Source organism: Gymnoscopelus braueri (assembly GCF_963280865.1).
Source record: "Gymnoscopelus braueri genome assembly, chromosome: 12".
Classification (NCBI taxonomy): domain Eukaryota; kingdom Metazoa; phylum Chordata; class Actinopteri; order Myctophiformes; family Myctophidae; genus Gymnoscopelus; species Gymnoscopelus braueri.
This window is the reverse complement of record NC_137614.1, coordinates 4,076,859-4,104,121: the sequence shown is the minus strand read 5'-3', so window position 1 is coordinate 4,104,121 and position 27,263 is coordinate 4,076,859. Positions and strand designations below refer to the sequence as shown.

At 41.4% G+C, this 27,263-nt stretch overlaps 1 protein-coding gene across 1 annotated transcript; it reads left to right on the top strand.

Moving 5' to 3' along the window:
- Positions 1 to 4,075: 4,075 nt before the first annotated feature.
- LOC308097430 (CD5 antigen-like) lies at positions 4,076 to 20,709 on the top strand (the record flags this gene model as incomplete). The annotated part of the gene is made up of 9 exons (XM_080445189.1): positions 4,076 to 4,088; positions 9,906 to 10,040; positions 12,613 to 12,828; positions 15,014 to 15,214; positions 15,316 to 15,531; positions 15,837 to 16,142; positions 18,582 to 18,884; positions 20,506 to 20,536; positions 20,654 to 20,709. The coding sequence occupies 9 exons, from the start codon at positions 4,076 to 4,078 to the stop codon at positions 20,658 to 20,660; spliced, it is 1,428 nt and encodes a 475-aa protein (XP_080301315.1). The 3' UTR covers positions 20,661 to 20,709.
- Positions 20,710 to 27,263: the final 6,554 nt, after the last annotated feature.

The window sequence follows — 27,263 nt, the reverse complement described above, 5'->3', positions numbered from 1 at the left end:
CACACATGAGGACTCATACAGGAGAAAAGCCATTTACTTGTTCAGTTTGTAGCAAAGGCATTCGTCACAGCGGTGATCTAAAAAAACACATGATGACTCATACAGGGAGGAAAAACCTTTAGCTGCAGTTTGTGGCAAACGCTTTGGGCCAAATGCACATAGATTCATACGCAGAGAAGCTGTTAGTTGAACGAAAACAAATGCTTTTTTCAAAGGATCAATCTGAGTTGATAAATGACATCAGACAAACGTATGATCTAGGGCTGGGCCTTATGACTTCTAATCAATATCACTATTATTTATAGCTTTTGCCTCAATTATTTACAGTGTTAATGCATTGTATAATTATTATAAAGTATTACAACTATGAGAATTATTATGAAACGAGATCCTGGCCAAAATAAAAAGTCTCTGAGTGACCTATAGCTGTGTGATACTTGACCTTATACATTATAAATGGCTTTATGTGTTATGATTATTGTTATTAAGCATTAGTATTTATAGATTCTTATAAATTACAGTGTTATAAGCGGATTATAATGCATTATAAGTATATTTATAAAAAAATATAGTCTGAGCACAGCCGCTGTCAGCTCAGCCATTCACTGGTCTGGCACCATTATTATGAAGCATCAACATCTCTGTTGTAATTCACATGTTCAGTTTTGATAATTAAATAACATTCTGCATTCATAACACATTCTCTCACTTCAGCTTTTCAGAAACAACACCACGTTGCTACCTACATGTAGGCTATACAACATACTATGATCACTACCTACATGTAGGCTATACAACATACTATGATCACTACCTACATGTAGGCTATACAACATACTATGATCACTACCTACATGTAGGCTATACAACATACTATGATCACTACCTACATGTAGGCTATACAACATACTATGATCACTACCTACATGTTGGCTATACAGATCACTACCTACATGTAGGCTATACAACATACTATGATCACTACCTACATGTAGGCTGTACAACATACAACATACTATGATCAATTACACTCAAAGGTGATAATGGGCCAATACAAGGTTTGTTGTTTTTAACCACTTAAACACCTGTAGTCTTAGAGAACTGGATTGAGTTAGCGTCTACTCCAAATCTCTTCGCCACAAATAGCAGATACTGTATACAAGTTCACAATGTGTCGCAAACATGACGCATTGTTGTAGATCTGCTATTTTGGCTAATGTTTCCCCCTAGAATATGGACGCTGGGGTTCAAATCAGTAACTGTTTAACAGGCTGTGTGTTAAGGGTTAAAGATGCTATTGTTGTGGCAGCTCAGGGGGAATGGAGGCAGGCCTGACAATAAAGTAAGGCCTTTGTTGATTTGTTTCTCAAATCTGATCTTTAGGACTGACTGTTAACTGTTATTTGCAAGTGAATCCGATCAGATTTGTGTATTCAGATTCGGCAAAAATAGCCGATCTATTCACAGCGCGTCGCATAGGAACTTGTATATCGGCTATTTTCGGCAAGTTACACTGTTGTACAACAAAGCCTTTGGAAACCATTATTTTTTTGTCAGTTTTTGGAACAACCTTTGTTATTGAAGAAATCATTTAAGTTGAACCATGGCTGCCTTTAGTGATCCTGCGTTTAGGTTCATTTCCTCACTCACCTTAACATGAATGAATGAATGAATGAATTTTATTTGTATAGCGCTTTTCCAAACAAAGTTACAAAGTGCTTTACATACATGATTAAAAACCGCAAACATCAGCAAGAGAAAGAATAAAATAAGAAAACATAAGAAAACATAAACAAAAACATAAAAACATAAAATAAAATAAAATAGACAGCATTTAAAATCAGTCCAAAAAACAATCCTTAGGAAAAACACTTTATATATACAAATGTGTTTTCAAAAGCGATTTAAAAGAGGACACTGACTCTGCTAACCTAAGGTCCGAGGGTAGGGCATTCCAGAGCAACTGTGCCCGGGCCGAAAAGGCCCGGTCCCCCCGTGTGACAAAGTGTGTTGTGGGAGGATCCAGGAGGGCCCAATCCGAGGATCTAAGCTGGCGAACTGGCTCATGAGGTTTTAGCATGTCCACAATGTAACTGGGGGCCAGTCCATGTAGGGCTTTAAAAGTGATCAATAAAATCTTAAAATCTATTCTGTAGCTCACAGGCAGCCAATGTAGGGCAGCCAGGATGGGTGTGATATGCTCTCTTTTTTGTGTTGGTGAGTAACCTAGCAGCAGAATTTTGCACCATCTGGAGACGGGATATTGTTTTTTTTATTGATACCTGAGTAGAGGGAGTTACAGTAATCTAAGCGGGATGAAATAAAGGCATGTATGACGGTTTCCAGGTCTGCAGTGGATATGAATGATTTTATCTTGGCAATGTTCCTAATCTGGTAGTAGCAGGACTGGACTACTCTTGTGACTTGAGTGTGAAATGAAATGGCTGGGTCAAAAATTACACCTAGGTTACGGGCAGTGAGGGTGATATTTGGAGCTAAAGTGCCAAGTTCAGAGTGGAAGGAGTGGGTGGAATTTGGGGGGCCGAATAAGATGATTTCAGATTTTGTTTCGTTGAGTTGTAAAAAATTCTGGGACATCCATTTTTTTATGTCCGAGAGACATTCAAGCAGGCGGGGTATATTTCCTGTGACACCAGTTTTTAAAGGTATGTACAGCTGTGTATCATCTGCGTAGCTATGAAAATGGATGCCATGGTGACGAATGATGTTGCCAATTGGCAACATGTAGATTGTGAACAGGAGGGGGCCCAGAATCGAGCCTTGTGGAACACCGCATTTAAAAGGAGCCCGTGATGAGGAGGCCTCCCCAATCACGACTGAAAAACTCCTGTCCGTTAGGTACGAGCGAAACCACTCCAAGGCTACATCATTTATGCCGACCAGGTCTTTCAGGCGTTTGATTAAAATTGATTGATCGACAGTATCAAAAGCAGAGCTAAGGTCTAAAAGGAATACAATTGTACAGTCACCAGAGTCCGCATTAATTAAAAGATCATTAGTCACTTTTAAAAGTGCCGTCTCTGTGCTGTGCAGTGCCCTGAAACCTGACTGAAATTTCTCAAAGACAGAATTAGAATTCATAAAAGTAATCAGTTGCGAGGACACGATTTTTTCTAAGATTTTCGATAAAAACGGCAATTTGGAAATGGGTCTAAATGGGTAATTATTTAAAACAAGGGGGTCAAGTGATGTTTTTTTTAAAAGCGGTTGGACCAGGGCATTTTTAAAATTTGAGGGAAATATGCCAGTGGACAATGAACAGTTCATAATGGATACTATATGGGGGGCAACAGTCTGTATATTCTCCTTAAAAAAATTGGTGGGAATTATATCAAGGGGGCATGATGAGGATTTCATGTGTGTGATGATTTCCAGGAGTGTTGCTGTTGTGATTGGGTTGAATGAGGTGAGTTGGGAGGGTGGCACCGGACAGTCACCAGGCACTGTTGTTTCAGCGGACAACTGCTGTCTAATTCCCTCTATTTTGTTGGTGAAATGTTGGAGGAGGAGAGACACAAGCCTCTGGCCTTTTGTGTCTCATCCATTTGGCGTGTTCTTAACTCGTTGTACTGCCTGTACCTTTAAAGATATTCAGTCAATCAATGTGTGTAAACACGCTGGATTTAGCTAGCTAAATTCATTTCCATCTGTAATCCCCAAACTATTTGCCTTTTGTGGACTCTGTACACATTTTAATGTGCTTCACAAATAGAGGAGGCTTGACTTCAGTTAATTATTAGTGACTTTGTGATCCGTGTTCTGTAGAGCGGCAGCAGACATAAGAGCAGAGAGTAGCTGAAGGTATCTGTGGAGCTTCAGACACAGAGCAGACAGTGGCTGAAGGTATACAGCTTCAGACAGAGCAGACAGTGGCTGAAGGTATCTGTGAAGCTTCAGACACAGAGCAGACAGTGGCTGAAGGTATCTGTAGAGCTTCAGACACAGAGCAGACAGTGGCTGAAGGTATCTGTAGAGCTTCAGACACAGAGCAGACAGCAGGATGAAGATGGTACTGTGGCTGAGTGTGACCTCTCTGCTCCTTTTCTCTCTAACCATGGAGCTGCATTGTAAGTAGATCTAATCCACCACCTGCTGATACCATGTGAGCAGATTATCATTATTATTATTAAGTATACCACAATGCAGAAATACTCAGTTTACAAGTAAAAGTCATGTTTTAAAGGCAGATTTTGTAACTTTGCCCTGTATTTACATATCAAAACAATACATACATGTTTTACCAATCATGTCCCTCCATATCAGCATGTTATCAGCCACAGGAGTAGTGTGGTGGTGTTTACCTACAGAAACACACTGGCCCTCATTTATCAACGCGGTGCAGACCAAATAATGGGCGTACGGCGAGATCACCTTAACTTTCGGCATTTATCAATATATCCTGACGTTGGCTTCATCCTACCGTACGCTGAAATCTCACGTCTGGTAGAGAGCAGTTGTTGACTTTGGCTGCGCCCGTTTATTCCATTCTAGACCTGCGGAGCAGCATTGTCTGACTGTCTGACAGGCATCTGGACACATAATCCACTCCTAAATGTATATCTACACTAATAAATAATCCCTGTGAAAATATAACATTTTATAAAGTAATTTAAACAAACTGCTTTAACAGTCATTCGGTTAAGATTGCAGATCTGGCTGCATTGGCTATTTTAAAATAGCAGATCTGCAAGCTCACAACGGGTCGCATCGTGACGCGTTGTGAGATGTAGATCTGCTATTTTCAAAATATACGAGCGCTTCTGCGAGCGCATTTTCGGGACTCCAGAACATCTTTTCATGGACAGTGAGGTGTACAAACTTGCAGTAGCTTGTCCTATGGTAGGGAGTTATGTCATAGAGACTTATGAAGACTACAACCTGGCTGGGTTAAGGATATAAACTCCAATCTCTTATTAACGTGGCGGCACGGAATCACTGCAGCCTGCCCGAGTCTGACTGCTTTATTTTAGTGTAACTTGAACGCGCACTGCTCGGTATGGGGTAAATGAATTAATATGCAAACGTATTCCATTCAAGGCGATGTGATTGGTATCATAATATGTCGTTCATGTAGGCTACAAGCCTACGTGACAAAGATTGTACCGCTACGGATTACATGAAAGACACAGTTGGGCGTGTGTGTGTGTGTGTGTGTGAGAGAGAGAGAGAGAGAGAGAGAGAGGCGTGTGCGTGTGTGTGACTTGACAGGCAGCGAGGCGAGGCGAGCCGGCGAAACTCTTTCTTTTCGGTTCTTCATGTCGTAAAATCGGGGTGTTTCCAGAATATTTAAGGGCGTGTTATTTAAATGACGCTCGGTTTAGTGCAGCAGGTTAATGACGTAATCGTTCACTTTGTGATGCAAGCATGAAATTTGGCACACATACTCTGTAAGGGCCACTCTTATGGAAAAGGGCGCTGGCCACTCAAAAATCCAAGATGGCGACCATTTTTTTCAAGATGGCCACCACCTTAGCGGAGCAGATAGTGATATAATCTTTCAGGTTGTGATACAAGGATGAAATTTGACACACATACTCTCTAAGGGCCACTCTCATGGAAAATGTTGCTGGCCAATCAAACATCCAAGATGGCGACCTTTTTTTTCAAGATGGCCACCACCTTAGCGGAGCAGGTAGTGATATAATCTTTAAGGTTGTGATACAAGGATGAAATTTGACACACATACTCTGTAAGAGCCACTCCTATGGAAAAAGGCACTGGCCACTCAAAAATCCAAGATGGCGACCATTTTTTTTCAAGATGGCCACCACCTTAGCGGAGCAGGTAGTGATATAATCTTTCAGGTTGTGATACAAGGTAGACATTTGGCACACATACTCTGTAAGGGCCACCCTTATGGAAAAAGGCACTGGCCACTCAAAAATCCAAGATGGTGACCAATCTTTTTCAAGATGGCCACCTAGCTGAGCAGATAATGATTGAATCTTTCAGGTTGTCATACAAGGATGAAATTTGGCACACATGTCTCTGTAAGGGCCACGCTTATAGAAAAAGGCACGGGCCACTCAAAAGTCCAAGATGGCGACCATTTTTTTTCAAGATGGCCACCACCTTAGCGGAGCAGATAGTGATATAATCTTTCAGGTTGTGATACAAGGTAGACATTTGGCACACATACTCTGTAAGGGCCACCCTTATGGAAAAAGGCACTGGCCACTCAAAAATCCAAGATGGTGACCAATCTTTTTCAAGATGGCCACCTAGCTGAGCAGATAATGATTGAATCTTTCAGGTTGTGATACAAGGATGAAATTTGGCACACATACTCTGTAAGGGCCACGCTTATAGAAAAAGGCACTGGCCACTCAAAAGTCCAAGATGGCGACCATTTAAAGACACGCACAATGGTATTTCAGCTCTTGTGCTATGGCATCGCCACCACTCAGTTTAGTCAATAGTTTGCCATCATTTAGTGTCTGGGCACATTCATGTAGTCTGTTGTTCAGATTCATTGTCATTACCTGTCTTAGGTCAGATTCAGGGGCTATTTGATCACAAAATACTGCGATTTGTGTGGCCTTCATCTATTTCACTAGTTTCAGCATCTGACTGTCGCTTCCTCGCACGATCTAATTTGGTGTTGTTGAACATTAGTCCACAACTTGTGTGATACTTGGCCTGGTTTCTTCTCAAAGTAGCTTCTATACCACCACCTTCATCCAGCCTTGCTGGGTCCAGGATCATTGGCATTTGATCGATCTCACTAAAGTGTGGAACATTGGTGGCAAGCATGGTATAGCCATCATGTTGAGGAACATGATGGGTTGGTGGTGATGCTAGGGCATAATTTTTTTTGTATATCTGACAAAGACAACATTTATTCCAATCGGTTTGCCTGTCGGGTAACATTGGATTTGCGTTTGCCATTTTTTGGTGGATTGATTTCTGATTAAGGCAGAGGGGCTATCCTTTTACCAACTAAATCAAAGTGATACAGCACATTCAGGTATGGGATACAACTATGTTCGGGTGACCTACACCTAGCCCGCAGTGCCATTTAAGTCCTGTGTGATCTGTACACCTTCCGGGTAAGTATACATGCATAAGTCATGAATAGCCCTGCTTACCCTTGGCTTGGCTCTCCCGCGCTGGCACACCCTGTCAATTCAGGCGCGGCTATCTAACTACATCTACTAACTATTAGTAGCTAATTGACACTGGGACACTGATAAGCTATACTATTATTACAGTATTACTAAAACTCAGCTGACACTGAACCCCATGCTGAGTTACACAGCAGTGATGCCACCATTGTGCCCTGGTTGTGCAATGACATTCACTCTATTATAATAAGCTATATAAGACATAGTGATACAACCCCTGGAAGTCATCTTGAAAAATGGTGGCCATGTTGATTTTTTGGGGTGGCTAGCTCCCCTTTTCAAAAGAGTGGACCTTGAAGAGTATTTGTGCCAAATATCATCCTTGTATCACAACCTGAAAGATTATATCACCATCTGCTCCGCTAAGGTGTTGGCCATCTTGGAAAAAATGGTGGCCATCTTGGAATTTTGAGTGGCCAGTGCCTTTTTCCATAAGAGTGGACCTTAGAGAGTATTTGTGCCACATTTCATCCTTGTATCACAACCTGAAAAATTGTATCACTATCTGCTCTGCTAAGGTGGTGGCCATTTTGAAAAAAATGGGCGCCATCTTGTATTTTTGAGTGGCCAGCGGCATTTTCCATAAGAGTGGCCCTTAGAGAGTATGTGTGCCAAATGTCATCCTTGTGTCAAAACCTGAAAGATTATATCCCTATTTGCTCCGCTAAGGTGTTGGCCATCTTGGAAAAAATGGTGGCCATCTTGGAATTTTGAGTGGCCAGTGCCTTTTTCCATAAGAGTGGCCCTTACAGAGTATCTGTGCCAATTTTCATGCTTGCATCACAAAGTGAACGATTCCTTTGATATCTGCCATTAACCTGCTGCACTATTTGAGCCGTGAGATTTATCAAGGCTCCGACCCAATGTACGCTAGGATCAGCTGTATAGGATCCGTTGATAAATGTGAATTCGACGTTGGTGTACGGCCGAATATCTGGAAAAATATACGCCGGCTTATACGCTCCGTTGATAAATGAGGGCCACTGTCCTCTCGCTGTGTTTCTGTGTTTTCACTGTTTGTCTTGATGGGGACGTTTATGGGCAGTTACGTACTATGCCTTTAACACCTTTACCGCCGGGCCCGTAGTTCTACGGGCCGTTAAATCCAACGGTTAAGCGCCGAGCCCGTAGTCCTACGGGCTGCGGTCTTTTCGCGCATGCGCGGTCCGGGTGCACTTTCGGAATTTTTTTGATCCACTTCCGTTTCCGGTTTGATGACAGGAAATAGAATTATTTGGGATCCGGTTTCGACGATCACGCCCGCTCCCATTCTACAGACGAAACTGAAACTCAATTCTCTTCCTGTAGTTTTTTCTCCTCGCATTTCACTGTTTAACGTAATCCGCTCTAACTACAGTCATGGAAGTCCGTTTGACATGCGGTCTTCACTGGGAGATACAGGGAGATCTCGCGAATGTAAACAGACCGTTCACGGCTCAATCTTAAGGATTTTAACAAGATCTATGGCGACATGAAAAAAACAAAAAAACAACAAAAACACCTTGGCAGGTGAGTACATTATTATGAGATTAACCTCTGGCGGTGGATGTGTTAAGTACAACAATGTTGGCATCAAAATACACTTACATTACCAAGACTAAAAGTATTCAAATTTGATTAAATTTGTCAAACATTGCAGATGAAAATAGCAGATGTAAAAAGTTCATAATGTGTCACAATGTGTTGTGTGTGAGTTGTAGATCTACTATTTTCAAATAGTCAAAGTATAAAAATGGGATTATTTGGTTAATGTATGTTTTGCAATAGTAATCTAAATCTACAAAGCATTGTAACAGAGTAAAAAAGTACTAACTTGCCTCTTTGAGGTGTAGTGGAGTATTGAAACATGGAAATAATCAAGTACAGTACTTGAGTAAATGTATGTGTCACATAGTGCAGTGGTTCTCAAAGTGGAGTACGGGGACCCCCAGGGGTCCTTGAGGGATTTCCAGGGTGTCCTCAGCAAAAATTGGTTAATGCGATTCGGGCTTGTAGATCTGCTATTTTCAGAGAAATCATGTGGAGCAAAATAATGTGGAATATTTTATATATTTTTGAAACATTGTAACAGAACAAATCTTGTATAAGGGTCCCTGACACAAAATATTTTCAGATGTAGGGGTCCGTGGCCAAATCTCTCTCTAGGTCGCCCTCAGATGAACCCAATACAGTACATGTTAATTTGGGAGGTCCTTGACATGAAAAAGTTTGAGAACAACTGACGTCCGTGAACTTTTCACCAGGGGTGATGTGTTGTTGCCTCGTATTTGTTCAGTTCTGTTTGTTATTTTACTGTCAAGTTTACTGTCAACATTGTGTTAGAAGCAAAGCACAAAGTCAGCAGTGATGATGACATGTTATTGATCTGGTTCAGGTCCTGGATTCATCATTGTGTCATTTAAGAAACAGAGAAGGCCCGGTGGACCCCCCCCCCCCCTCCCCCCCTCTCTCTCTCTCTCTCTCTCTCTCTCTCTCTCTCTCTCTCTCTCTCTCTCTCTCTCTCCCCCCCCCCCCCTCTCTCTCTCTCTCTCTGCTAGAGAGGATCCATGTATTCTGTAACAGTCACGCTCATATATATATTTTTACCAATTTTCTCCTCAGCTCTCCAGGTTCAGCCAACACCAAAACCAACACCAGGTAAACAAAGATTAAGCAACTACTAAGCATTATATATTGTAGCCTAAAAGCTTTTCTTCTGATCAATGCCTTTTTTTCCTTCCCCTTCTTCTTTCTGCTATTTATTCTGTTGTCTCTGTACAGCTGTCAGGTTGGTGGGAGGAACCAGTCACTGTACTGGTATACTGAAGGAGAAACACAATCGAAAGTGGGTTGCAGTTAAGGATCGTAATTATAAGCTGGAGGCAGCACATGAAGTGTGTCGACAGCTGGACTGTGGTACTGCTGCTTCAGCCAAAAGCATTTATTTAAATTGGTACTACAACGTGGAGGTGATCTGCTCAGGTAACAAACAATGACTTCAACAAATGCCCTCCTTAATCTGTATCTGTAACTATGTAAATCCTGCTGTGCTGCCTCTTGGCGACTGATTTCTCCTACGGGATGATCTATCTACCATATCTATCTAGAAAAAGTACATTTTAAATTATTTGGAAAATGATTTCTCTCTCTCTCTCTCTCTCTCTCTCTCTCTCTCTCTCTCTCTCTCTCTCTCTCTCTTCAGAGTCTGTGAGGTTGGTGAATGGGACTGGTTCGTGTTCAGGCAGAGTGGAGGTGAAGTCTGATCAGTCGTGGGTCTCAGTGTGTGAAGGTGACTTTGACCAGCACGATGCTGAGGTGGCCTGTAGGCAGCTTGGCTGTGGAACTCATCCAATCCTCCTGGAGGGGCTCTATGGAGAAGCCAATGTTCCAATGTGGACCAAAGAGTTCCAGTGTGAAGGCAACGAGTCTGTTCTCCTGGACTGTAGAGCCTCAAACTCAACTAGAAACACCTGCTCACCTGACAAGGCTGTTGGACTCACCTGCTCAGGTAAAATACAAACTACACTTTAGGTTTGATTTGTTATTTATAATTACAGTTTACAATTTAGGCATTTAGCAGATGTTCTTATCCAGAGTGACTTACAATAAGCAATGGTAATACTATTGAAATAATAATCTGTACATTGAAACTATAGGATACAAAGTAAACAATGAATCTAGCATCTGTTTAAATAACATTCTATCTAAGAATTACATTCTTAAAGCTGTATTATGAAATTGTTTGTGAACAAATTTGTATTTTGTCCAATCTGTATAGTACAGTTTTGTTAATACAATATAACTTATATAACTGGGGTGGGAGTATTTGGTCTCCCTGCTCTTCTATTGAGACATTTAGATCTTATGTCTAGGGTTAGACATGACCTTTGACACAATCCTATTTCCAGTTTGATACAAATTTCCCAGATTAAATGTTTGAAATGAAAAAAGTTATCGAAGAAACACGGCCCCTCACGTATTAGGAAGGCAGTATGAGTCACCAGAACCAAGGACCGGTGTTTTCAATGAATCTGTCATGGTTAAAATGGAGTTTGAAGTTACAATGGGTTTCTATAGGAAGGGGGCGTGTCTCATAAAATGAATATCAAATATCTAAATACTGAATCAAACAACTTAAAAACCGTCTGGGGTGAAACACAAAAGCCTGAGTAGACGTTAAAATGAACCCAAACATGTTTGAAAGTGAATTATCCCTTTAAGCAGGCAGGTACAATTAGCTCAGTGGTAAAAATGTCAGACCTTGCGCAGGAGACCCGGGTTCAAGTCCAGGTTAGAACAGGACAGTTCCATAGTGCAGCCTTAATATTGGAATCAAGAAAACAAAGTAACAAAAACATTAAAACAAGTGACTGTATGGCATGACAGCCATACAGTATCTTAGTCAATCGCTAAGACAACCAATCCCATGTCCAGTGGTGGAAAAAGTACTCAAATGTTTTACTCAAGTAAAAGTATCAATACTGCAATGTAGAAGTACTCTGTTACAAGTGATAGTCTGGTGTTTTGGTATCAAAATGTACTTAAAGTACTAAAAGTAAAAGTACTGAAATGTTTGAAAATAGCCGATCTACAAGCTCACTGCGCGTCGCGATGCGACACGCAGTGAGCTTGTAGATCGGCTATTTTCAAATAGCCGAGGTATAAAATAAGGCTAAAGTGGCTAATGTGTGTTTTATCATGTGTAATCATTTGCAAAGTAACTAAAGTTTTCTAAGAATTGTAGTGGAGTAAAAGTACAATATTTGCCTCTGAGATGTAGTGGAGTAGAAGTAAAAGTATTGGAAATTGGAAATACTCAAGTACAGGACAAATACTTCAACATTTTACTTAAGTACAGTACTTGAGTACTTGAGTACTCTGCCCATATCCCAATATTTGCTTAACCCTGTCCTCTACCCCGAGCCATCCCAGACTAGCAAAGTGTGTTGGAATTAGGTGGGTCATGGGCTTAAGGCTGAGTAGTAGTCGTATCAGTTTGTTTTGGGAGGTCTGAAGCTTAGTTTCTAGTGGCATTGAGGTGTTTGGAGAACCAAGAGGTGCAAAACAGCTAGCAGCTAAAATATTATAGATTGCGGCCTAAAAGCTTTTCCTCTAATCAAAGAAATATTATTTCTATTCTGTTGTATCTGTATAGGGGTCAGGTTGGTGAGAGGAACCAATAAATGCATTGGTACACTACATTATAAACCCGATGGAGAGTGGAGAAGCGTGAATTCGAAAGATGATATATGGAAGCTGATGTCAACACATCAAGTGTGTAGACAGCTGGACTGTGGCTTTACTACTTCAACAGGAACGAGTGATTTCTTCTGGTTCTGGTCCTCGAATGATTATGGCCAACTGGAGGTGATCTGTTCAGGTAACAAACAATGACAAAAATATTAAGAATGTCTTCTCAACAAACTGCAGTTCAAATCTTCAGAAAGGTCAGTCTCTACTCAACAAAATGCTCATGTCCATACTACAGATGTCAGGTTGGTGGGAGGAGCCAGTGAGTGTACCGGTACACTGGAGAAGAAACACGATGGAGAGTGGAGCCCAGTGCATGATAAACATTTTAGCTTTGAAATGAAGATAGCACATGAAGTGTGTCGACAGTTGGACTGCGGCACTGCTGTTTCATCAAAAACCAGTAAAGTTGTGCCCGACGGTGTTGCCACCAAAGTGGAGATCATCTGTTCTGGTAACAAACAATGACAGAAATCTATACAGTCTCTTATTTCATCTCTCTCTCTCTCTCTCTCTCTCTCTCTCTCTCTCTCTCTCTCTCGATCTAATATATCTAGTAGATCTGCTATTTTTGCCTATTATTGCAGCAGCAGAAAGTCTCTTATTATCTCCATCTTTTAAAAGAAAATGGTTAACAGCCCCCACTTAACAATATGACAATATGAATGACCATGACATTTAATTAATTCATTTAAACATGACCCCAAAACAGTCTAAATGACAACACAACAAGGCTTCCGTTTCAAAATCTAAACCATCTATTAATCAGACCACTTGAATGTGTGAATGATTAGGCTGTCAGTTGGGGGATGCGCAGCGCATAGGAAGCTCTGACTGACTGTCTGTCTGTCTGTCTGTCTTTCTTCCCTTGTTTATCTTTTGTCTGTGTGGTGTGCTATGGGGGACGGAGAGGTTGACAGGTCCCTGAACTTTATTATTGAATACTTTATTAACAGTTTACAAAAAGTACAGTTATACAATAATGCTAAAAGGATAACACAGAAATCCCTGAGGGCTTGTTTCCACTGTGTTCCTGTGTATTCAATTCATCAAGACATTATGTCTTGATCAATTGAATACACAGGACCACATTAATTCTTGTATAGTATTGTATTGTATGGCTTTATATTATAAAGACATACAATACAATACCATACACACACCCTCTGCACCCGGGAGTTGACCGTAGCATCATTGTATAGAAAATGTACATAAAAATGGTTTTGAAATCTCTCTCTCCCTGTCCAGAGTCTGTGAGGTTGGTGAATGGGCCTAGTGAGTGTTCAGGCAGAGTGGAGGTGAAGTCTAATCAGTCGTGGGTCTCAGTGTGTGAAGGTGACTTTGACCAGCAGGTTGCAGAGGTGGTCTGTAGGCAGCTTGGCTGCGGAACTGGCTCTCCAGTCCTCCAGGGGGCACTCTATGGAGAAGCCAATGTTCCAATGTGGACCAAAGAGTTCCAGTGTGAAGGCAACGAGTCTGCTCTCCTGGACTGTAGAGCCTCAGACTCGACTAGAAACACCTGCTCACCTGACAAGGCTTTTGGACTCACCTGCTCAGGTAAAATATCAACCACACTTTAGGGAGCCTCCGTCCTAATCCTCCCACCAAACACTCCCTGCTGACAGGCTCCACCAGCTTAGGAGTGCATTGACAAATATCAAAACACTCCCTGCTGACAGGCTCCACCAGCTTAGGAGTGCATTGACAAATATCACCCTCACCGCCCGGATTCCCTCCCCCGAACACGGGCCAGTTGTGTTCGTAAAGACCAGAGGTTCTCAAACTCTTTTATACCACGATCCCACATTATGAGGGACTCTTTTGGGCGACCCCCCACCCCCTGGGAACTAAAACGCTATGGAGGTGGTTCATTTGTAATGTAAACTGGAGCATTTAGCCAAAATATGATGCTAGATCCACCTCTTTTTAATTGCATTTCTTTGTTTTTCTCCATCGCGGCAACTGTTGGTAACTGGTGAGAATGATCTCCCCAGCATCCCCCCACGCTAATGTTACATCGCGATCTAAATTTAACTCCGCGAGGGTACAGAATACAATTGGTACCAAATGGACCCGTGGTCCTGTACCCTCTCGCTCTCGGACTAAAAACAGCCAAAATGGCTCTTTTAAGCCACCCGCTCATATTGAACATAATTCCTTCCGTTTATGAACAGAGCTAAATCCGTTTGTGTGCCTCAGCAAGGGCTTGTGTGTGTTGTCTTGTTGCTGCTTGACTGTCCTCGGTCGGTGTTGAAGGCGGAGCTGTGTGTGTGTGTGTGTGTGTGTGTGTGTGTGTGTGTGTGTGTGTGTGTGTGTGTGTGTGTGTGTGTGTGTGTGTGTGTGTGTGTGTGTGTGTGTGTGTCTGTCTGGAGTCAAGCCAATAGTTTGTTCGGTGCCGACGACCTCACTTTTCTTTCCTTTCTTTTTACCGTTTCTTGATTTTAAAAAAAAATCATGTTTTCATTGCCACTGCGCGACCCCAACGGCACCTTCCCGCGACCCATAGTTTGAGAACCGCTGGTATAGACACTCGACAAACACTCGACCGGATGCATCGCTGTGGATTCAAACCCCCCAGACTCCACGGTGGTGGGTAATATGACTTGATATACACAGTTTATTCTGTATTCTCTGTCCAGATTACAGGATGTTGGAAGGAGACGGTAAATGTGTTGGTAAACTGAAAGAGAGACACGATGGAGGGTGGAAAAGTGTGGGTAACTATGATCACAGATGGAAACTGATGAAGGAAAACAATCTGTGTAGACAGCTGGGCTGTGGTTTTGCTGCCTCTGGGATATGGTTCCCTACGAGGTCTGGAATGGAGTTGATCTGTTCAGGTAACAAACAATGATAGTTAAGTGTCTTATCACCAGAGTGTGGTTTAAATCGGCAGAAAAGTCAATCTCTACTCAACAAAATGTTCATGTCTATACGACAGATGTCAGGTTGGTGGGAGGAGCCAGTCACTGTAGTGGTGCACTGCAGAAGAAAGACAAAGGAGAGTGGATTGCAGTTCAGGATGAGGGGCATAGCTTTGATCTGAGGGCAGCACATGAAGTGTGTCGACAGCTGGACTGTGGCACTGCTGTTTCAACAGAAACCATTGATGGGAAATGGAATTCGGACCCTAAAACCACCACAGTGATCTGTTCAGGTGACAAACAATGACTTCACCAATGAAAGAAATCTACACAGGCTCTTATTTCATCTATCTGTCTATCTCTCTGTCTTTCTGTCAGTTTCTCCGCAAGCAGTTGTTAGTTAGAGAAGACAAAAACAAACATAATTTTCACGGTGTTGCACAGGGTGTCAAGGTGTGTGAAGGGCCTGTTTAACTTGTAGATCATGCCATCCTCAACCCCAATGTCCGCCTGGTACGTGAACTGAAGTGGGTCGAGGTGGTCACTCATCAGCGGTCTCAGATGACACAGTGGTCTCGCTCTCTCTCTCTCTCTTCAGAGTCTGTGAGGTTGGTGAATGGGCCTAGTGAGTGTTCAGGCAGAGTGGAGGTGAAGTCTAATCAGTCGTGGGTCTCAGTGTGTGAAGGTGACTTTGACAAGCAGGATGCAGAGGTGGTCTGCAGGCATCTTGGTTGTGGAAGTCATGCAATCCTCCTGGAGGGGCTCCAAGGAGAAGTGAATGTTCCAATGTGGACCCAAGAGTTCCAGTGTGAAGGCAACGAGTCTGTTCTCCTGGACTGTAGAACATCAAACCCGACTAGAAACACCTGCTCACCTGACAAGGCTGTTGGACTCACCTGCTCAGGTAAAATATCAATTACACTTTAGGTTTGGATTAGTATTGTGTGTGTGTGTTTGTGTGTGTGTGTGTGTGTGTGTGTGTGTGTGTGTGTGTGTGTGTGTGTGTGTGTGTGTGTGTGTGTGTGTGTGTGTGTGTGTGTGTGTGTGTGTGTGTGTGTTTGTGTGTGCACGCGCGATTGTAATCATACAGTTACTAATTCCCACCCTGTGAATGTCAAATAAATAGCAGCAAACAGGAAAACAAAGGACATCATCTCCTGTATTTCAACATATAAACCTGTTCCACTAACAGTGTTGGGACTAACGCGTTACTAACGTAACACGTTACGTAACGCAACTACTTCTTGCGGTAACTAATAACGTTACTAGTTACCTTTTCCAATTCAGTAACGCCATTATAGTTACTGTGATTTAAAAAGGTGCGTTACTGCGGTACATTATGTGATCCAACTGAACTGTCTCCCCCGCGGAGCAGCTTGCCTGTCATCTAAACAGGACAGGCAGGCTTGGATGGATACAGGCAAATTCAAGCGATCCCTCTCACTCTAACTTGAGAAAGTGAAAGTGGCCAGAGAGAGAGGAGTGATGATTGGTTAACAGGGGGTAAAAGGTCAGCCTAAGCCAATCAGAGACAGAGTTGGGCGGGTCTTGCCTTACACAGACCCTCTCTTGCTAACACACACACACACACACACACACACACACACACACACACACACACACACACACACACACACACACACACACACACACACACACACACACACACACGGCAACACGCCCTTCACCACAACCGCACACACACACACACACACACACACACACACACACACACACACACACACACACACACACACACAGTCTCAGCTGAGTGACAGCGCAGCGTTAGTTTGCAGCTTGGAAATATAACCATTATTTAGAATTTGTGTGGATAAAGGGCGCTAAAAACATTGCAGTGACAGAAAACATTGTCCACATCGAGTAACAGCAATGCTAATCTCCTGAAGCACCTAACTAAAGTACATTACATATTATAAAACTAGTCGCCAAAGAAGACCCCTCCGTCTCCACCGGCAGTGATCTAGATGGAGCTACAGCTACTCCATCCATCTAAACAGCCAAAAAACGAAAATCGCCACAGCATGTCACCCAGACTCAACTAAACAGATTGATTGCCAGGTATGTTGTTGAGGAGGACATGCTTCCCATCGCAACGGTTGAGTTTGTTGCCTTCAGAGAACTAGTCAGCAAAATAGCAGTGAAAGCAGCAGGGCCACTACAGTGCAGAAAGACCTTTAATTGTTCCACTACATTTCATAATGACTAAAATGGTCTTTTGCCACAGAGCAACACTAAAACTCTGTGTGTGTGTGTGTGTGTGTGTGTGTGTGTGTGTGTGTGTGTGTGTGTGTGTGTGTGTGTGTGTGTGTGTGTGTGTGTGTGTGTGTGTGTGTGTGTGTGTGTGTGTGTAATACAGTACACTGGCATAAGTGTGAGAGGTTTTTTATTTAAAAATTAAAAAAAGGTTTAGTCAGTTAAATTAAGGCCACTCATATCTATATGCAAATGAAATCAAATTCATTCAAACTGATAACTGACTGGGGAGGGAGTGTGGGATATACAGTAGGTGGGTTATTGCATTGCTCTGAGTGTAATGATCATTACATCCTCATGTGAAAGTAAATATTTCTAAAGAAGAAGAAACAAATAAACGTTTTTTATGTATAGCCTATCAAAATCATTTGGAAATAATATACATATTTTTTTCTTCTTTTTAAAAAAAAGTAAAGTAAATGAACTAATTACGTTTTTGGAGCGGTAACTAATAACTATAACTAGTTTTTTTCCCCACTTTTTTCTCTTCAGCTCTCCAGGTTCAACCAACACACCACACAACATATACACATATTTGAACCAACAACTAAACATTATTGATTGTAGCCTAAAAAGTTTTCTTGTAATCAAAGTGATATTATTTATTCTTCTTTCTTCTTTTTTGGGCGGTGAAACCGCCCCTATATGTGAGGTTTGGATATTTGCACACCAAATCCTGCGCTGTGATTGGCCACAAATGTACCCCCCTAACCCTGCACGCAGGATTTGGTGTGCAAATCCTGCGCACCAAATCCTGCGCTGTGATTGCAAATCCTGCACACCAAATCCTGCGCTGTGATTGGCCACAAATGTACCCCCCTAACCCTGCACCGTGATTGGCCAATCACAGTCTATTCAGGACTGTGATTGGCTAGGGAAACATGACACATGTGCATAGCCCTATATAAGAAACCATAACTTTTAAAAAAACGTTTTTTTTAAGTTATGGTTTCTTCCATCACTTCTTCCATCACTTCTTCCATCACTGTGATGACCACTGTGACCACACCGCCCACTTCACACTGGGTGTGATTTTTTCTTTACTGTTTATTATGTTGTCTCTGTATAGAGCTCAGGTTGGTGGGAGGAACCAGTAACTGTGCTGGTGTACTGGAGATGGAACTCTGGAGAGAGTGGAAACCAACGTTTGACCGGTATAAAGACTGGGACATAGAGGCTTCACATGTAGTGTGTAGACAGCTGGGCTGTGGCCAAGCTCTTTCCACAGACAGGAGACGTGGTTCTAAAAGCCATGCTGTATGGCACACCATATCTACCTGTAAAGGAGATGAGTCTCCAGCAAGGGACTGTATTGGAAAGGAATGGACTCACTCTGGTCACACAAACGACTTACGGGAGATAACATGTTCAGGTAACAAACAATGACAGTAATACAGTCTCTGATTTTATCTATCTATCTATTCTTCTATCTATCTATCTCAGCTATTTTAGATTTTGTCGAATTATGAAAACCGTTGAAAAAAACTAAATGTGAAATGGGGCATTCTGCACAATGATTACTTTTATTGTTGGTACTTTAAGTAATTGCAAAATATTTGTACTCAATTAAAAAAATCTGTAATGCAGATCCTGCAGATATAAAACCTCAACACTGTAAAATCCTCAGTTTTAATTTAACTCTGAGAGTTTGGCCCCTTGGTGGTCCCTGGACCCAAGGTTGAGAACCAGTGTCCTAAATGGTGGTGAAGGTCAACGTGTGACCAAATCACCATGACAACCAACCTGTTTGTTTACAACAAACCACTGGTTGTCATCTTTTTACCCCCTTTTAAACCCCAATTTAGTTGTTATGCCAATTATTTCCTCCCCACACACATTTGTGTGTTGCCACTGCTGGCTCCGCCCCCAACCCATAGAAGTATGTGATAATTATCACCCTCTCCGCCCGGCTTTCCTCCCTCGAACACGAGCCAATTTAGTTACAAACCATCGACAAAGACTTTGTGGTGGTAGGAAGGCACTTCACTTCACCTGTCTTACATTCATGCATTCTGCAAACCTTTTTATTAGTATGTGTTCTGATAGAAATCATACAGAAATCACCTCGAAGATCTATAAAGTTGTGACTTCACAACTTCATCCTTGTGAAGTGAGTGACTTCATCCTTCCAACCTCTGAAAAGGATATGGGAAAAAGACTTAAATGTAATTATAGATCAAGAAACATGGACAATGATATGTGCAAAGGTAAACCTATCTACACTTTCTACTAGAGTTCTGGAACATAACTACAAGTTCATTTTCAAAACATTTTTAACTCCAGTTTGTTTAAATAAGATGTCCCAGGAGTACTCACCCTTATGCAATAGATGTAAATTAACTTTGGGTACATACTCACATATGTGAGGATGCAGGAGGTAGAGGTATTTTTGGAGGTATGGTCCCCCTTTTTGGACTTTATGGAAGAGAGTAATTGACCGGTTCAAGATCTTTATTTAGGCAGCCTTGTAAGTGACATCCCACCCTCATTTGCGCACACGCATACGGGGGACGCCGCAGATTCTTGGCCTGTCTCACTGTTCGGACGGACGTGGGAGCTCTCCTCGCTGCACATTGTTGTCCTCCCCTCATCGGGGTGGTGGGATACGTGCTAGGGATTTTGCTGCATCCCCCGCCCTCCCCCATTTCTGAAGCTTTACCACTTGATAACTATCTTTTTATGTTTTACTTTTTGTTTTACTGTTTTAGTTTTTTGTCGTATGCGTATGATATTCTGTATGTACACTGTTTTGTATGTAGGTCTGTCTGAGTCTGTTGTAGTCCTGTCAAAATGTAAAATGGCAAAAATAAATGATTATAAAAAAATGAATCATACAGGTGCTCATCCCCACCCTGTGAACGTCAAATAGATAGCAGCAAACAGGAGAATCAAAGGACATCATCTCATGTCAACAGATAAACCAACTGGTTGCACTGCTAGAGAGGACACTCTGTAACACTCAAACTCTTGTATTTTATCATCTGTCTCTTCAGGTCCCCCGGTTCAACCAACACCAAACACTAGGTAAACAAAGATGAACCAACAACTAAAAATTATAGATTTGAGCCTAAAAGGTTTTCTTCTAATCAAAGTAATATTCATTTGTTTTTCTTTACTGTTTATTCTCTTGTCTCTGTACAGCGCGTGAGGACGTCAGGTTGGCGGGAGGAACCAGTAACTGCACTGGTATACTGGAGATGAAACACAATTGACAAACTAGATTGGGAACGATGCAAGTTGGAAATGTATGTCCCACCTGGTTATGCAATACCCGTTGCACTCGTTGTCAGAGTATATCCATTGTGTCTGTCTGTCTGTCTGTCTGTCTGTCTGTCTGTCTGTCTGTCTGTCTATCTGTGTCCCTTTTATGCTCATACATGTATCTGTCTGTCTGGAGACATTTGATAATTCAACATTAAAAACACATAATGTCTTCAAAGTCAAAGATCAAGTCATTATATTTGATGCTTTTTCACACTGACTCCTGTATCTCCTTCATAACTAGAGCTTTAAACTTTAAATGTGATCATATATTTTTGAAGCGAACATTTTTAACTCAAATCTTTGTTTCTGGGGATTCTACAATTCTTTAAAAAAAAACTGAAAAACGTATGTTTCTATTATATCAGTGGTACTCAAACTCTTTTCATGTCAGGGACCCCCAAAATGATGTTTTTTTGCCGCGGACCCCCATCTAAAAATATGTTGTTCCAGGGACCCCCCAGAAGCAAAGATTTGAGTTGAAAATGTTCGCTTAAAAAAAAAAATATATATATATATATATTGTGCGTGAGTAGGCTGCCGCGGCGCAGTGAATCTGGACACAAACATTAGTACCATGTGACAGAGAGGTCTAAATTGAACGAAACCTGCTCTATATGGTAGAAATAGGTCAACAATACAAATGACGCTAGTTTTTTTATTTCATTTATTTTTAATGAGCGGCCCCCACCAAATCTACTAATCTACCGGAACTACTTCATATTTATCAGAACCGGACCATAACTCTGACCACGGGACTCGGGCAATCAATTAATACCTTTGTAACCACTACATTAATGGTAAGTATTTCCTACAGAAAATACTCAAAAAATCTGAACTAACCCTTTAAGTTTGGAACCAAACACAGTAGAAAAATGTTTTATGTATCATTTCCAACTAAATAGGGGATGCCTTTTCATTTGGTGATACTTTTGAGATCACCAGATTTCAAGGAAATGCATTTAGGTCGAGGTCAAGGTAAAAATGTGCCCAAAAAAATTGTGCAATGATTTCCTCAGAATCAACAAATGACAGTGTAACAAACATGTGTGTCTTATATAGGCGACACATCTGAAGGGGTTTAGACAATTAATTCATTAACATTCCTCAGAGGGCAAGGAACTTTATGCAACCAATGGAAGTGGAGTCGTCTGTTCTCCTGATTCTCCTGCTGATTCAAACTTGGCCTGCCTTGCCCCATGTTCACAAGGAGGCTGACACTTGTCTGCTTCTGCATGTGGCAGATACTGTGCTAAAGGGGTGTAAGAAGGTGACCATACGTACTGTTCATACTGATGTGGTAGTACTGTCTTTGGCTTCATTCCGATGAGCTGTGGGTTGCCTTTGGTGTTTGATCAAGCTTTCGGTACATAGCTGTTGTAGCATGAAATGGTTGCCACAATGACTCCAACACAGTGTCTGACTCTCCCAGTCTTTCACGCTTTCACCGGGTGTGACACTGTATCTGCATTCGCTGGCAGAGGAAAGGAGACTGCCTGGGAAATTTGGAGGTCATTCCCAGAGGTGAATGAGGCTTTCAGTGAACTCCTACACATGCCAAGTTAAGTCAGTGAAGGATCAATGTTCCTGCTAGAGCGATTTGTGGTGCTCATGTATGACCGAACCAGTGAGTGCACGGAAGTGAATGATGCCAGGAAACAGCTCTTCACACAGAAGTCAAGAACACTAGAGAGCATTCCTCCAACCCAGGCAGCACTCAAGCAACACATCAAGCGCACTTGCTACCAGGCAAACTGTTGGAACCAGGCATTGGTACTGGAACCAGAGATGCCAGAGCCATCTGAATGGGGCTGGACAAAATAAACAAAAGGGTGGCAACCATTTTGGACCACTCTCTCTGAAGCATCCAAATCGTGCCATGAATTAATCCGCTGCACCAAAGGGTGTACTGGACGATGCAAGTGTGCCAAAGCTGCACTCAAATGTACTGCACTGTGCCTCTGTTCTGGAGACTGTTAAGTTGTTGTTTTTTTGTCTTGTTTTTCTCTTTCTGTACGCAAGATGTGACAATAAAGAAGCCTTGAACCTTGATTATTGTCATTTACTATTAATTTATTAATGTAGACTACCACCATGGGTTTATTCTGTTTATTTGTTTTGTATTATTCACATTGTCACAAAATGGAAGAACAGTTTCACTATATTGCAGTATAACCCAGTGTCCAAGCTAAAATATACTTATTACTATGTAATTTGACCTTGACCTTGATTTAATGTATGTCCTTGGGTTCTGGCAATCTCCAAAGTATCATCAAATGAATGGGCAACCCCAACTTAGTTGGAAAGAACGCCTTAAATGTTTTTTTTAAAGTATTTAGACATTTTAAGTATTTAGACATTTAGACCCTGTAAACGGGCGGCCATCTTGGATTTGACCCCTCAGAGGTCAAATTTGACTTCCCTCCCCTTCTGAAAATTAATTTTATATTATTTACTAATTATGCTGAAAGTTTCAGCCTTCTTACAAAAAGTGCACGATCGTATTGCTATTCCGCTCTACTATATAGCCATTACTACTCGACTAGTAGTTGAGTAGACTGTTAACGAGCCAATCAGCCAGAACATTCCACAGCTGGGACAATGCTTCTCTACAGCGGGCCATCAGAGGTACTCGCTGCAGCCAAGTAGCAGCGAGTGGGGGAGGGGGGAGAGCTGCTTGGACGCACAGCAAGGCAATGCAAACTGCGACTATGTCTGTTAGATGTAGTATCAATTTACTATTTTTAAAAGTATTTTGCGGGCCGCCATGGACCTTTCCGCGGGCCGCAAAACGCCCGCGGGCCGCCAGTTTGACAACGCTGATTTAGATGGTTAAAACAATAAGGAGGTTTCTTTTTTTAAATTAATTGCAGGGTTTTTTTTTCACGCCGTGGGTGGGGATCGATCCCACGACCAGCCCCGACCTTTGGATCCTCACCAAGCATACCTAAAATTGACAAAGTCCCAATTTTCATGAATCTATCTTGTATACTCATAAAGTACTTGGATGAATCATTGGGGAGAAGCACAAAAAGACGGGCCTGTCGCATTTTTCATCTTTTCCACGTTTGTTTTCTTTTTCTTTTTCTCTTTCTCCTCTTTTTTCTCCTTCCCCCTTCTCACCCCTCTCCCCTTCCATTTTTTTGCCTCTTCCCCCCCTTGGTGGCGTATGTTCCCCAGCCCTAGTGCAGACGGTAGCGCTGTCGCCTCACAGCTAGAAGGTCCTGGGTTCGATTCCCGCCGGGGACGCTGTGCGGACGTGTCTTCTCCTCTGCGTCATCAGTGCCCATACCCTGTTGGCGAAAGGGCCTTTCTGTGTGAGGTTTGCATGTTCTACCCTAACTAACAACGTGTTGCATTGTGAACTTGTATATAACAAGTATGTACAACAAAGTATAAATCCTGCTTCAGTGTCAGAATGTCCAGACTGGCACACATCTTTAGAAATCAGATATGAATCACATTTCAAACAAGAATCAGTTTCCATGTGGTTTTATACTATTCAGACCTGATCAAATACATCTAGTTCTAATCTGGATAGGACAACAATGTGATTTGGGCTGCCAGTCTGAACAGGGCCTTTTAGTGAGCAGAGAGACCAAGGATGGAGAAAAGCTTCATTACGTTGAAGGAAGTGATGTTTTAGAAAGCTCATCTTCCAGATGATTCCATAGTTCCTTGCCTCTACAACACATGCCTCTGTTGTCCTTCTGAACAAAGAGAACTGCCAATGGGGAGTTGGGGGCTTTTAAGAGTTCCTTAATTGATTTGTTCCCACAGGTGAGTCCTGGTTCAAAGTACCAATTGGCTGCAGCAATAAGATAACATTTCACTTCGACCACCCCACCTAGCTCCAGTTGGGGGCGCTGTTTGTCTGGATGTCCTTAACATAAATTACTGGACATAATAATATAATAATACTAGTTTAATCTTACACAGGAATAGACCTTTTCACAGCAGCCACATTGGCATAAATAGCTGTGTAATGTTACATCCTGTAGGCCTACAAGTTTCACCAATGATACGAATTAAGGTTGTGTTTCATTCAGGTCAAACAGAGTCAGGATGCTGATATTGTGCATGTTTATTTAATTAGTATCATTGGTGACACCAAGGATGTAACATTACACAACTATTTATGTCAATATGGCTGCCTTGCCCTTGACAAAGGTCTAATAATTTGACCAGTGACCAAGTAGGCACTCCGATTTTTTTTTTTTTTTTTTTAAGTTACTTCAAGTAAATGGACCACAATGTAGAAATCTTCAATAAAGTAAAAAGGCCAGCATTCAAATGTTTACTTGAGTACAACTACACAAGTATTGGCATGAAAATATACTTATAGCTACAAAAGTAAAAGTGTGTTTTGTCAAACGATTTCAGAATTAGCAGATCTACACTTCGACTATTTTTTAATAGCTGACATATAAAATAGGGCTTAACTATATGTTTTATAATAATAATAATAATATAAATCTGCAAAGTAACTATTAAAGCTACTAAATATGTTGACGTGTAGATATGTTTGATAGTTATGTTTGATAATATCACAATTTAACATTTTAATTAAAAATGTCATGTTCAGATATTTTTGTCAAACTGTCCACCACTGTCTAAAAGTTAACAGGATTTAACATCATGTCTTCAAGGTTGAGTTTAGCTCTGGTCCATAGCGTTAGGAGTTTTCCTTAGACTTCAGCTGCCCTCTTGTGGCCTCAAGGTGAAACTACATCACTCCTGTTTCACTCTGGTATCCATAACAACAAACAGTCCAATAAGTCTATAAACAATCATGGTATCTTTAGGGACCCTGTCAGCTCCGATATATTATAACTCTATGGTCAGCTCAGAGAAACCTGTTACCTGTTTTTACCTATTATTTAGTCACAAGCGCTTGATAATAATTTTATAATCTCTTTGCCGAAAATAGCCGACCTACAAGCTCACAACTGCTGTGAGGCATTGTGAGCTTGCTATTTTCGGCTAATGTTCCCTCAGAGTAGGGATGCTAGGGTTCAAGTGGTCAATGTAAAAAAGAAAGAAAAAAATGTTTATTTCACACAAAGATTTGGCTGCCCTGTAGTGACTTTGGGTTGAGGACCCCTAGGGGTCCCTGACCCCCCCTGTTGAAGACCCCTGGCCATATCAAACTGGGGACCAACGTTGAATTGTTGCATGGAGGTCTTTTCAACAGACCTCTTGGCACACAACCGTCCATCTGACGTCCATAAGACCGTCCATACGACGTCCAAAGTCAGACCACCACCACCAACGACCAAAAAGACGTCCATTCAACGTTGATACGACGTTCAAGTCAGACCTCAGCTGCATTGCAATAAGACGTTGAAACGACGTCCAAGTCAGTCCCCCATCTGCATTGCAATTACACGTTGAAACTACGTTGACACAACGTTCCACTGTAACCAGTGGTAGAAAAAAAGTACTCACATGCTTTACTACTACTACTACTACTACTACTATCAATACTGCAATGTAGATATACTCTGTTAAGTAGACGTCCCGTATTCAAAATGTATGAGTAAAAGTACAAAAGTATCGGCATCAAAATATACTTAAAGTACCAAAAGTAAAAGTATACTTATTGTGTAGAATGGCCCCATTTCACAAGTTCAAAATGTATAACAAATCTTTTGAAAATAGCAAGCTCTTGTAGATCTGCTATTTTCAAATGGCCAGGACTGAAGTTTATTATTATTATTATTATTATTATTATTATTATTATTATTATTATTATTATTATTATTATTATTATTATTGTGCACTCCTGCATGTTACATCATGTATACTTTACATTACTTACCATTTTTCACACATTTTATTTTATTTTATAACAAGTAAAAAGTCTAAGCTTATCACTGGAAATGACCTCCACCACCCCCAACTGATATCTTTCTTTCTTATTACTACTCGTATATATGATGTTTTTGCATATTGTATATTATTGTTTGTCTTTAAATGTCTCGATGAATTGAATACACAGGACCTTAATGGAAATAAGCCCTGAGGGCTTATCTGGGTCATGCTTTTAGCATTCTTTTGTATAAATCTGTGCCACCGTGCCTTTTTTTCAAACTGTTAATAAAGTATTAAATCAATCAATGTATGTATATCTGTTATTCAGTGACACACCTCCTCCACCAGGCGGCGAAAGGCAACAGTGCCTGAATCCTTAGCTGCGCATGCTTGAAATACGTTGACCCGGAAGTAACTGCGTGTTGTATATTTTCAGAGCTCCGTTCCGGTAGCAACGATAAGACATCCGGTTTTTGAGCTAGCAACTATAAGGTTTCCGGTTGCCTTCAAAGTAAGAGCATCGCATTTAATGTTTTATGAAAGACATACATGCATTTCGAAAAATACATTTATACAGTGGTGGAAAGTAACTAAGTACATGTAATCAATTACTGTACTATGCATTTTGAAAAATACACTTATACAGTGGTGGAAAGTAACTAAGTACTACTCCACT